General features: G+C 57.8%; 1 protein-coding gene across 1 annotated transcript; it reads left to right on the forward strand.

Annotated features, from left to right (window-relative positions):
- The first annotated feature begins 10,236 nt into the window (after window positions 1-10,236).
- Window positions 10,237-11,625, forward strand: LOC120684827 (aspartic proteinase nepenthesin-1-like). Its single transcript, XM_039966693.1, has one exon. The coding sequence runs from the start codon at window positions 10,237-10,239 to the stop codon at window positions 11,623-11,625; it is 1,389 nt and encodes a 462-aa protein (XP_039822627.1).
- Window positions 11,626-11,947: the final 322 nt, after the last annotated feature.

Raw genomic sequence — 11,947 nt, forward strand, 5'->3', positions numbered from 1 at the left:
CACCCTTAGTGGTTGGCCAATCCGGTCGTCATCCCGAAGGCCAACAGGAAGCTTCGGATGTGCATCGACTATACCAGCCTCAACAAGGCATGTCCCAGAGACCCCTATCGCCTTCCACGTATCGATCAGATCGTGGACTCCACCTCTGGGTGTGACCTTTTGTCTTTTCTAGACTCTTATTCTGGTTTCCACCAGATACAAATGTCTATAGAGGATAGGAAGCATACTGCTTTTGTAACAGTGGATGGACTTTATTGTTATATTGTCATGCCATATGGACTACGGAATGCTTTACCCATGTTTGTACGAGCTACGAACAAAACCTTTTGTAATCTAATTAGAGACATAGTTGAGGTGTATGTCGATGACATCATGGTCAAGACTAAGATAGGGTCAACACTAGTTGAGGACCTGTCCCTTGTTTTCAACCGGCTGCGCACCACCCGCACGAAGCTGAATCTTGAGAAGTGCGTCTTCGGCGTCTCGGCAGGGAGGCTGCTGGGTTTTCTGGTCTCACATCGAGGCATCGAGGTAAACCCAGCCAAGATCAAGGCGATCGAGGCGATGAGGCCTCCCGCCTACATCAAGGACGTCCAGAAGCTCACCGGGTCCTTGGCTGCTCTTAGCCGCTTCATCTCGAGGCTGGCTGAGAGGGCTCTCCCCTTCTTCATGCTATTGAGGAGGTCTGGTCCATTTTCTTGGACTGAAGAGGCTGAACAACCTTCCAGGAACTGAAGCAGCATCTCACCTCACTGCCAATATTGGTGGCTCCAGAGCCAGGTGAGACGTTGTTTCTGTATCTTGCTGCGTCCGCAGAGGCGGTCAGCATGGTGCTGGTCACTAAGAGGACTGAGCAAGTCTGCCAGGGGAACACCAGGGTTCCCCCGGCCTAGGATGAAGAGCCGGACCCCGGACATGGGGGTCCGGCAGCCAAGTTACTGACTGAAGGTTCGGACCCCGAGCATGGGGGTCTGGAAGAGCCTCAACCCAGTGGGAACCTAGAACCGCTGAGGGCCCAAGGACCTGACGTGGTGGGCAAGGGTGAGCTGGACCCGGTAACCAGGGTCCGAACCATCCAGAAGCTGGTCTACTATGTTAGTGAAGTCCTCCACGAGGCAAAGGCCAGGTATCTTGAGATGCATAACCGTATCTATGCTATACTTATTGCGTCTAGGAAACTGCGCCATTACTTTCAGGCACACCGAGTTGTCGTGGTGACCTCTTATCCGCTAAGAGCGATCCTACACAACTCCAACGCCACGGGCAACATCGCCAAGTGGGCAGCAGAGCTAGCTGAGTTCCAGCTAGACTTCCAGCCCCGCCATGCAGTCAAAAGCCAAATCCTGGCTGACTTCATAGCGGAATGGACTCCTTCACCAAGCAATTCTGGGGGTCTGGACCTCAACGCCGGACCCCCGGAGCCGGAAGTCAGGACACCAGTCTTCACCGAGCCCCACTGGACACTCTTCTTCGATGGGTGTGGTCCTCATCGACCCAAACGGAGATCAGCTAAAGTACATAGTGCACCTTGAGTTCAAGGCCACCAACAACATGGTGGAGTACGAGGCTCTGATCTTTGGCCTGACATAAGCCCTGTCTTTGGGGATCCGACAACTTTTGGTGAAAGGAGACTCCCAGCTGATCATCAAGCAGGTCCGTGGGGATTGTAGCTGCAACAATCGCCAGCTCGCGGCATACCTCATTCACGTGAGGAATCTCGAGAAGGACTTCGACGCCTTGGAACTACAACATGTTCCCCGCGAATTCAACTCAGCGGCAGATGACCTCTCGACGAGGGCATCTACTTGGGCACCCATGCTTGAGGGCGTCTTCGAAAGATGGCTGCTGAAACCTACCGCCCGGCCTGCCGAGCCGGGTGAAGGGGATCATGCTAGCACCTCGAAGCTAGCGGTCCCGGCGGTATTCCATCCGTGGTGCCCACCTAGGGTTGTGTGTGCTGTTGAGGATCCTGGAGACCTCATAGAGCCACTCCCACCTGCTCAGGGAGGTCCCGATGCACGAATCTCTGAGATCCGGGACTACCTGAAAGACAACATCCTTCCTGATGATGATGTAGCTGCTGAGCACATAGTGCGATTGGCTAAATGCTACGCGGTGGTAGAAGAGGATCTCTACCGCCGTGGCGCCAATGGTATCCTCATGCGGTGCATTTCTCAGGAAGAGGGCCGCGACTTGCTCGCGGAGATCCATGGAGGCGAATGTGGAAACCATTCCTCATCTCACACGCTCGTCGGTAAAGCCTTTTGGCATGGCTTCTACTGGCCGACAGCGCTCCAAGATGCAGCTGATCTGGTAAGATCCTGCAAAGCATGCCAGTTCCATGCAAAACAAATACACACACCGGCTCAAGCTCTGCAAATGATCCCGCCCTCATGGCCATTCGCCATTTGGGGTGTGGATATCCTAGAGCCGTTCCCCCGGGCCGTCGGCGGGTACCGGTTCCTCTACGTCGCCATTGACAAATTCACCAAGTGGCCGGAAGTTACCCCTGTGGTGAACATCACCAAAAAGTCAGCAGTCGCATTCCTCAAGTCCATTGTGTGCAGATTTGGCGTCCCAAACCGCATCATCATGGACAATGGGACCCAATTCAAAAGCAGACTCTTCCAAGAGTACTGCAAGGACATCTCCATCCAGCTATGCTTTGCGTCCATGGCACACCCCCACAGCAATGGATAGGTTGAGAGAGTGAATGCAGAGATCCTTATGGGACTCAAGACCCGCACCTACAACTGCTTGAAGAAGCATGGTGCAAAGTGGGTTGGTGAGCTTCCGTGCGTGCTATGGGGCAATCGGACCACACCCAACCGAGCCACCGGGGAGACTCCATTCTTCCTGGTCTATGGGGCCGAAGCATGCCTTCCCCCAGAAATCCACCTGGGCTCACCACGGGTCTAGGACTTTGATGAATCCATGCAGGAACAACTGCGGCGTGACGACGTGGACTTCGTTGAGGAATGAAGGTGGTGAGCTACAATCCGAAATGCACGCTACAACCAGGCGCTCAGGCGCTATCATCAACGATTCATGCACAGTATGGAGCTCCGGGCCGGGGACCTGGTCCTAAGGCGGATCCTGAACCGAGTGGGGCTCCACAAACTCTCCCCTAGCTGGGAAGGACCCTTCAAGGTGACGGAAGTATGCCGGCCCGGATGCGTTCGCCTTTCCACAGAAGAAGGAGTACCGCTGCCCAACCCGTGGAACATAGAGCATCTGCATAAGTTCTACACTTAGGCAGAGCGAGAAATCAATTTTTTCTTTGTAATAAGATAGAATTAACGCGCGGCCCAGAGCAGTGGAGGTACATCCTCATAAACCCGGCCTCTGGCATCCATCGCGCAAGCCATGTATATCAAGTTGCAAAGGAAAGATCTTCTCCCAGCTCTGTCTTTGTGTCAATATTTCATTTCGCATTTCGATTCACATTTCGATTTGCGAGCTTTTCCTTTACTAACCCCCGCGCGGACTCCCACTCTTGTCGCTGCAACTAAGATCCGTATTGAGTTGCTGGGCTACCGTACAGGTCCGAACCCCCTCGCTGCTGGGAGAGGGGTCCGGACCCCTGGGGACCCGCTCTGGAGAGAGGGTGCTTGTTTCTTGGGGTGGTCCGGAGTTCCATGTAGCCGCTTAGCCGGTTCCATACACAAAGCCTACACGCTCCACCACCCTGTAACGAGTGCTCTAGTATCCGGAGCCGGGTAACTGAGGGCCCGGACCTCGTTCCAGCTCGAGAGTTGGCTTCCTAAGTCCTACACGGCAGGTCCAGCTCCATATCTCAAAGGATCGAGTATGGCAGAATGGCCTCACCCACTGATAGGGGGGGTCCGGGACACTGGGAACCGGATCCGGTGAAGCAGTGCTTGTTTCCTGGAGTGGTCCGGAGTCCTGTGTAGCCGCTTAGCCTGGTTCAGTACCCTAAGCCTACACACTCCACCACTCTGTAACGAGCATCATGCTTCCTGGACCTATGTACCCGGAGCTCTGGACCTCATGCTAGCTTGGGGGCCGGTTCAGAATAGGTCCCGCAGGCCCACAACTAAGCTTTGGCTTTGAGTGGAATGCAGGTTAAGCCATGCTGGTGGTAGCCAGCCTCAACAATTGAGCCTACCTACTAGGGGGCCCGGGCATCTGCTTTAAAGTTTTATGCAGATCGAGGTCCAGACTCGGTGGAAGACAAACGCAAACAATTGAGCCTGTCTCCCAGGGGGCCGGGGCGTTCACTTTCGACTCTGCATGCGTCAAACAGCTAAGTTGCAGTTTATTCTACTATCCCAGCGAGTTTGATTTTTCTCCCTGTAGTTTATTCTACTATTCAGGGAATAAGTCACTTGTTCGAAATCTGTCCGACACCCAAGAGAGGCTCAATGGTAGCCAGACCCAAGCAACTGAGTCTACCTACCAGGGGGTCCGGGACGTCTGATCGGCTCGGATGGCAGATAGGCTCCAGCAACCGAACCTATCTACCAGGGGGCCAGGGCGCCGAAGGTTGCATACGACAAAAGCAATACAAGTGACAAACAGCTAAGTTGCTTTTACATTCACAAATACAATGTTTTTACATTCACAAAAGCAAAGCAAAAATCTACTACTACGATAGCCAGCTGTGCAGGTGCTCCGCTCAGGGATCTGCAGGCTCCCGCTTGAAGTAGGCAGCGACAAAGTCGATGACCTCCCGCACGCTTTCCCGAGCGGGGGCGTCCGTCTCTGCCACTGGACCTTCGATGACGGGGGCCAGCAAGATGGCGGGGTCGTGGCTCCGAAGGAAGGTCAAGATGTGCTCCGCCACCATCCGGATCAACTCACGGCCCTCGGTTTCGAGGTGGCCGACGAGGACCTGATCCAGGCGCCGAAGTTTCTCTGCTGTGGAGTCCAGCACTGGGAAGGCATCGGCGAGCGAAGCTGGGGGCCCCGCCACTTGGATCGGGCTCATCCCAAGGGGCACCAGAGCTGAGCTTAATACGCCTGCTAGTCGGTGATCCGCTGGATCCCCACGCGCTGCTCCTCCTGCAGCTTCTGAACCGCCTCTCCGAATGCCTTTTGCACCCGGGCATCCAGTGCCGCCTCAGCCGCCTCCAGCTGGCGTGTCCTCTCTTGGAGCGCGGTCTCCCTCTTCGCCACGAACTCCTTGAGGAACTTGAGGGCATCGCGCTGGCGCTCAAGTTCCTTCTCAAAGCTGTCTGAGAGGGCTTCCCACCGTGCCAGGGACTTCCTCCCCTCCTCGAGCTCCATCTCAGGGGCAGCTTGCTCGCTAGCGGTCTCCTGCATTTTCTCGTGCCATCCATGTAGGGTCTCGGAGAGTTCGTCGAGCTCTTGCTTGCGGGCCTCGAGACCCTAGCTGCACGACCCGAGCTCGGACCTCTGGGCCGCGAGGCTCACCTCCGCCTAGGCAACATCCTCCTCCCGCAGCGCCACGGTCTTCTCCCGTCCTGCCACCACGAGCTCCTGGTCGAACACCTGCCGAAGTTTGGCCCAGTAGGTCTCTAGGTCGGCCTCGAGCTCGGCCCGAGTGGTGGCGGCACGGGAGGCCTCGGCTCTTGTGCGCTCCTCCGAACAGAGGTGCCAGTCGCCAAGATGCTGGCGCTCACTCTCCAGGGCCGCCCACTCCCGCCGGAATGCCGCTTCGGTGGTGCCAGTCGCCTCTTCAATCATCCGTTGGAGCCGGACCAGCACCCGGGGGAGAGGGATCGCATCCTCCTCAGAGGGACCCCGCAGAAGCTGCCTACCAGAAACTGCCTCCAGCCCCTCTGCTATAGTTTGGGAGCTGGGGGAGGAAGCATCTGGCGTACCTGCTGCGGAGCCCGAAGTACTCGCCGTCGCCAAGCTAGGTGCCAATGTGTCCGCCGCTGTGACCGAGATCTCCGGGGCAGCCACGTTGGGCGTCGCTGCGCCTGGCAACGGCATGTCCACCGCCGCCGCTGCGGCCTCGGGACCTTCAACGTCGGGTGCTGCTTCGCCTGACACCGGCATGTCCGCCGCCGCCGCTGTGGCCTCGGGACCCGCAACGTCAGGCACTGCCTCGCCTGGCACCCGCGCATCCGCCGCCGCCGCCGCTGAGTCGAGCGCTCCCGGGGCTCCTACATCCACCGTCGCTCCCGCTGTCGCCGATGAGGACCTGGCTGCCTCAGCCGACACCCCCACCGACGCCGCCGAGGCATCGGTCGCCTGGGCTTCCGTGGGGACCTCCGTGGTGGTTCGAGGTGTCGGGCCGGAGCCGGTTGGAGTTGACGTCCCGGCGGTACCCGGCTCGGCAGCCTGATGAGGGCCACCAGCCCTGGCACTGGAGCTGGCATCTGGGGAGGCAGCTGCAGCGGAAGTGCTGCTTGGGCGAGGAGCCCTGGCCAACAAAGAGAAGAAGCTCTTCAGCAAAAAGTGAAGCACTGGGAATAAAAAGGAGAGAACAGAAGAACACTCACCTCGAACCCCCAGGCTTCCAGTGCCCACGGAGGCTGGGCGATCGCTGTTGTGGTGGTGGCGGGTGCTGCTGCTGCTGGTCCGGAGGTGGTGGCGGCGCTGACTGCTGCTGCTGCCGCCGAGGAGAGCCATGATCCGGCGGTGGCGGCGTGGCTACATCAGGGATCCCGTGTGGGACGGAGCCCCGGGAGCTACCCTGGCCCGTGTCCCCGGTGGTCCTTTGACACTTGACGGCGGGCTCCGTGACTGGTGTCCCGTCGCTGCGGTGCAACCTGCGCCGGCTTGCCTCCACCCGCGGGGCACCGGAACTGCTACGGGCCTGGCTAGGACCGCACAGACCAGAGCTGCCAGCCATGGTCTCCTTGCCCTTGGCAGAAGGGCCAGAATCCGCGCCGCTCGGTGCGGCCCTGTTTAGCGGACATCCCAGGGATCCAGACCCCACAGTCTTGGTCGCCTCCCAATGGGCGCGGCACCAGACCGCTGTCGTCCAGGGTCGGCAGGGTGGCCAGCACTGCAGACCTCAGCCTCGAGTCCTCGTACAGGGGAATGATGCCCGGTGGGAGGATCAGGTGCTCCGGGATGAAGCCTTCTCCCGTCATCGCCCGCACCAGGACCTCCAGGCCTTGTTGGGTCAGATCGCTCCCCTCCCCGCGCTGGGTCCTGCTGCAATCGTTGGGGCCGGTGAAGCTCCAAGCAGGACGCGGCTGCTGCTTCAGGGCGGTGATCTGGCGCTTCAAGAAGTCACCGAGCACGTGCAACGAGGTCAGGCCGCCTTCCGCCAGCGACCTGATCTTGCTCAGCACGGGCTCGAACGCCGCCGGTAGGGACGGCTTGGCCCTCCAGGACTGGCGGTCGGAGGCGGGTCCCCCGGTCGGGATGGCGAGGCGATCGTTGGCTTCGGTGAAGGAGATCACCCACTCCTTGCGCCAATCCTCCCACTTTCCGCTAGCAAGGCCGGGAATGTAGGGCGTCGATGGGTTGCTCCTCGTTTGGAAGTAGAACGCCCCCACTTCATTCTTGCCCTTCCCAGACGCCACCAGGACGAAGAAGTGGTGGAAGAGGATGGTGCAGGGTCGCACCCCCACAAACATCTCACAGAGGTGGACGAAGATCGACACCAGGAGGATGGAGTGGGGCGTGAGGTGCTGGAGTTGGAGGCCGAAATCCTCCAGCAGCAGCAGCAAGAACGAAGAGATCGGCAACCCCACGCCGGTGGAAATGTACAGATTATCGAGGGGAACTGAGCCCGCTCTAACTCCCCAGGCTGCCTCCTGTGCGCTCCACCCGAGCAGGCGGCGCACCATGTCGAGCTCCGCCTCGGTCTGGTACCGGCGGGGGCGAACAATGGATGCCATTTGGATGTGGGTGCGAGGAGCAATCTACGCAGGAGAGCAAGGGGAGAGAAGGCTTGAAGGCAAAGGGGCGCAAAGGCTTGGAAGAAAGAGGGCAGATACAGAAAAAGTAACCGCAGCCTGCGGCATCGGCCTTTAAGACGCCTGATCCACCCGGCGCGCCCCGAAACCGTCGCTGGAAGCCAAGCAACGCTCACGCCTGGTGTTAGCCGCCCAGTCCATGTCATGGGGGCCTAGGCCCACCTGTCAGGAGAAGCGGGTAACCAACAGAGGTGTGAAAAGTCGAGACTAGAACCGTCGCGCACGCGCAGAGCCAGGCGGAAGACGAACTGACGCGCCCGTACGGGCGCTGACATGGTCAGACCCTCCGGAAACCACGCCGGCAGTAAAGGGTTCCTTTTACCCAAGCGGCAGTAATGCCGAGCGTCGTACGTGTGACTAGGCATACCACTGTGCGTGGGAGCCTTACGTCAGTAAGCCGTGGCGACGTGGTGGGCCCAATGACAGCCAAGGCTGGACAAGACTCTTACAGCGCGCGCAGATGAACGCTAAAAGCTTCAAGTTACTCGGAGCTTGGCGGCAGCAGTGGCCCCACCTGCGGGTTCGTGGCCTCTCCCGAGGTGGGCCCGGGGGCCACTGTCGGTACCCTGTGGCAGGGGTACCCACTCTTGCTGCAGCAAGGAAGGACTCGCGTAGTTACCCTTAACTACGCCCTAAGGGACGGAGCAGCCGGACCCCTGGGGTCCGGAACTTCCCTCACCAGGCCAACGGCCCAGACCCGTTCCCCACTGGGGACAGGTCTGGTGACGCCACGTGTCCCCGAGGAAGGGTGGCTCCGCACCTACAGCCAAGGGCTCGGACCCCCCATAGGGGTCCGGGACCTCCCGCGTCCGTCCGGACCCCCAACGCGCAAGGAAACAGTATACCGCTGGGGGGTCCGGAGGCGCGGGCGCGAGGCTTCCGCTGGAAGACTCGCCCACCTACCGCATTCAATGCGGATGGTTGAGGCGTGCTCTGACGCCGCAAAACGCGGGCAGCCTTTGTCAGGGCTCACTGTACACCGCGTGGTACCGAGGTACATAGTGAAGCCGCAGGCGCCGAGCCCGCGTAGAGCACGCCCCGCTGCATTAAATGGATACGACGGCACGGCACCTTCCATCATATCATCTACGCCACAAGCTACGCAGCCCATTCAGCTACGCTGCAGGCTACCGGAAGCTACACCGCACGCTAAGCCCGACGCCGTTCCGACAAGACGGGTCAAGACGGGTCAAAGCACGCCGGTCAGAAGATTCACGTGGACAAGGCAGGAAGATCCTGGAACAAGATCTCCGTCGCCTGCAACGCCTTAATGTCTCCTACAGCATGTATTTAATACTTCATTGTTGGGCCCACCTGTCGGGGACCCAACGGCCATGTACGCGCGTCCCTTGAGATATAAAAGGGAGGCGCTCGCTAGTACAGGACAAGGTCATTCCATTCAGGACACACGCTTGCTCTCAAGCTCTTGGGAGCACAGGCAATACAACACACAATGGACGTAGGGTATTACGCTCCGGCGGCCCGAACCACTCTAAATCCTTGGTGTTCATAGTGTTCTTGGGCGAGATCGAACTAAGCTAGCTTCCCCTCGAGTTCATACTCCCTTAGGGCTTGGGCGGGTGCACTACGCCACCCGGCTGTGGGTTAGCAAATCACGACAACCACATATATCATTATAAAGTCCACATGGGAATTAATTAACCACATGTATCATTATAAAATCTACTTGGGAATTAACCACATATAGGTCAAACTAAGGCTATAAAGTAATTATATTGCTATCTAAAGCTTATTACAACCGAATAAAGATAAGTATGTATCTATATGAGTATTGCGTTATATACTTAATAAATGAGAGAGAGAGAAAGAGAGAGAGAGAGAGCAAGCAGTAATCTTGATTCTATGGGCCTATTTTCTATCCTTATGTTTATAATACTTACATCTCTTATAATTACTGACAGTGAGCTGTGTGTGGAAGCATGAGTTGATGGACTAGTAATAACACGTGGTATGTGTATCACTATATCTGTGCTAGATATATGCCTAATGATTGGTAAAAAATGTCCTTAGAGGTAAACAATAATGTTCCAAAAGATCGTTTTGTCCGTAGTAATTAAGAGCCAACCTATCTTAAGAAATTGATAATATGCAGGGTTTTGGTTGTTTCAAAGAGAAACTTTAAACAGTTTGCCCTTCCTGTAAAAGTTCCTGATAATATATGCACACTTTGATCTAAAATTTCATTAGCATTGTACTGTTGGACGTTGGCTTAGGCCATGTACGTACATGCTTACACACAACAAGGTTTATTTTATGTAGGGATCGCAATCTGGCGGAATTTTCTATATCCCCGTGCATGTCGCCAACTATATATATACTCCTACCGGCCCATGTAAACGTATCAAGCAAAATGGCTGCTAAGATAGCTCTCCTCGCACTTATGGTCTCCTTCCTCGCCGCAGCTCAGGCCGCCCATGGCCGCCACGCCGAACGCCGCGGCTTTCGCGCCACCTTGATCCGCCGCACCAAGACCGCCAACATCAACTTCACGGAGGCCGCTCGTCAGTCTCACCACCGGCTGTCAATGCTCGCCTCCCGGCGGCTCGACGCGGCCTCGAGCCACATGAATGGAAAGACACCGCTGCGGATGGACGGCGACGGTGGTGCCTATGACATGGACTTCTCCATCGGCACGCCACCGCAGAACCTAACGGCCCTCGCCGACACCGGCAGCGACCTCATCTGGACCAAGTGCGGCGCCTGCGCGTCGTGCGCGCCGCAGGGCACCCCTTCCTACTACCCGAACAAGTCGTCGACATTCTCCCAGCTCCCGTGCTCCGATCCTCTCTGCGGCGCCCTCAAGTCCGATAAGCTCGCGACGTGCCCTGCCAGCGGCGCGGAGTGCGACTACACGTACTCCTATGGCCTCGAGGACGGCGACACCTTCACCCAGGGCTACCTCGCCAGCGAAACCATCACTCTCGGCGGCGCCGCCGCGCCGGGCGTGGGCTTCGGGTGCACCAACGTGTCGGAGGGCGAGTACGGGAAGAGCTCCTCCGGCCTCGTCGGGCTCGGCCGCGGGCCGCTGTCCCTCGTCTCCCAGCTCAACGCCGGCGCCTTCTCGTACTGCCTCACCAGCGACGCCTCCAAGGCCAGCCCTCTCCTGTTCGGCTCGATGGCCGGCTTGTCGGGCTCCGGCGTCCAGTCCACCGGGATCCTCACCTCCACCTCCAGCACCTTCTACACCGTGAGCCTCGAGAGCATCTCCATCGGCTCGGCGACGACTCCCGGGACCCGCGACGGCGTCGTGTTCGACTCCGGCACCACGCTGACGTTCCTCTCGGAGCCGGCCTACTCGCAGGCGAAGGCGGCGGTGCTGTCGCAGACGAACCTTGCCCGGGCGCCGGACAGGGACGGGTTCGAGGCGTGCTTCTTCGAGCAATCCGGCGGTGGCGGCGACCCCGCGGCGGCCGTGCCGGCGATGTTGCTCCACTTCGACGGCGGCGCCGACATGACCCTGCAGCTGCTCAACTATTTCGTGGACGTGGGCGACGGCGTGGCGTGCTGGGTCGTGCAGAGGTCTCCCACCCTGTCCATCATCGGGAACATCATGCAGATGGACTTCCACGTCCGGTACGACGTCGACAACTCGGTGCTGTCGTTCCAGCCGGCGGACTGCGAGAGCCTCCAAGGGAGTGCGGCCTCGGTCTCGGCGGCTCCTCTCGTAGCAAAATTCCAGGGCATTCTCCTGCTGGCAGCGTTGCATTTTTTGTATGCTGCGTTCCAGGCGTGCAGTTAATAGTAGACTAGTGGCAGGGAAAAACTACTAGAAACGTATTTGAATTGTCGGTCATGATGTTGTGTTGTGTAATCAGTTACCGCGCAGACAATAATTTAATTTGAGAAAATTAAAGGACAAATAAATATACATGGCCTAACAATTAATAAGCTAGCTCTCAACTTTATTGATCTGATTATGTACAGCTTAGAAACCACTACTCCCTTCATTGTATATATCTATGGAACAAAAACTTTTGAAAAGACTTCTCACCAGATTAGAAACACCGAACCTCTCACGTTAGACCTACTTGTCAGAATTGAAAAGGATGGAGAGGGATGCA

This window comes from Panicum virgatum, chromosome 8N (assembly GCF_016808335.1).
Source record: "Panicum virgatum strain AP13 chromosome 8N, P.virgatum_v5, whole genome shotgun sequence".
Classification (NCBI taxonomy): domain Eukaryota; kingdom Viridiplantae; phylum Streptophyta; class Magnoliopsida; order Poales; family Poaceae; genus Panicum; species Panicum virgatum.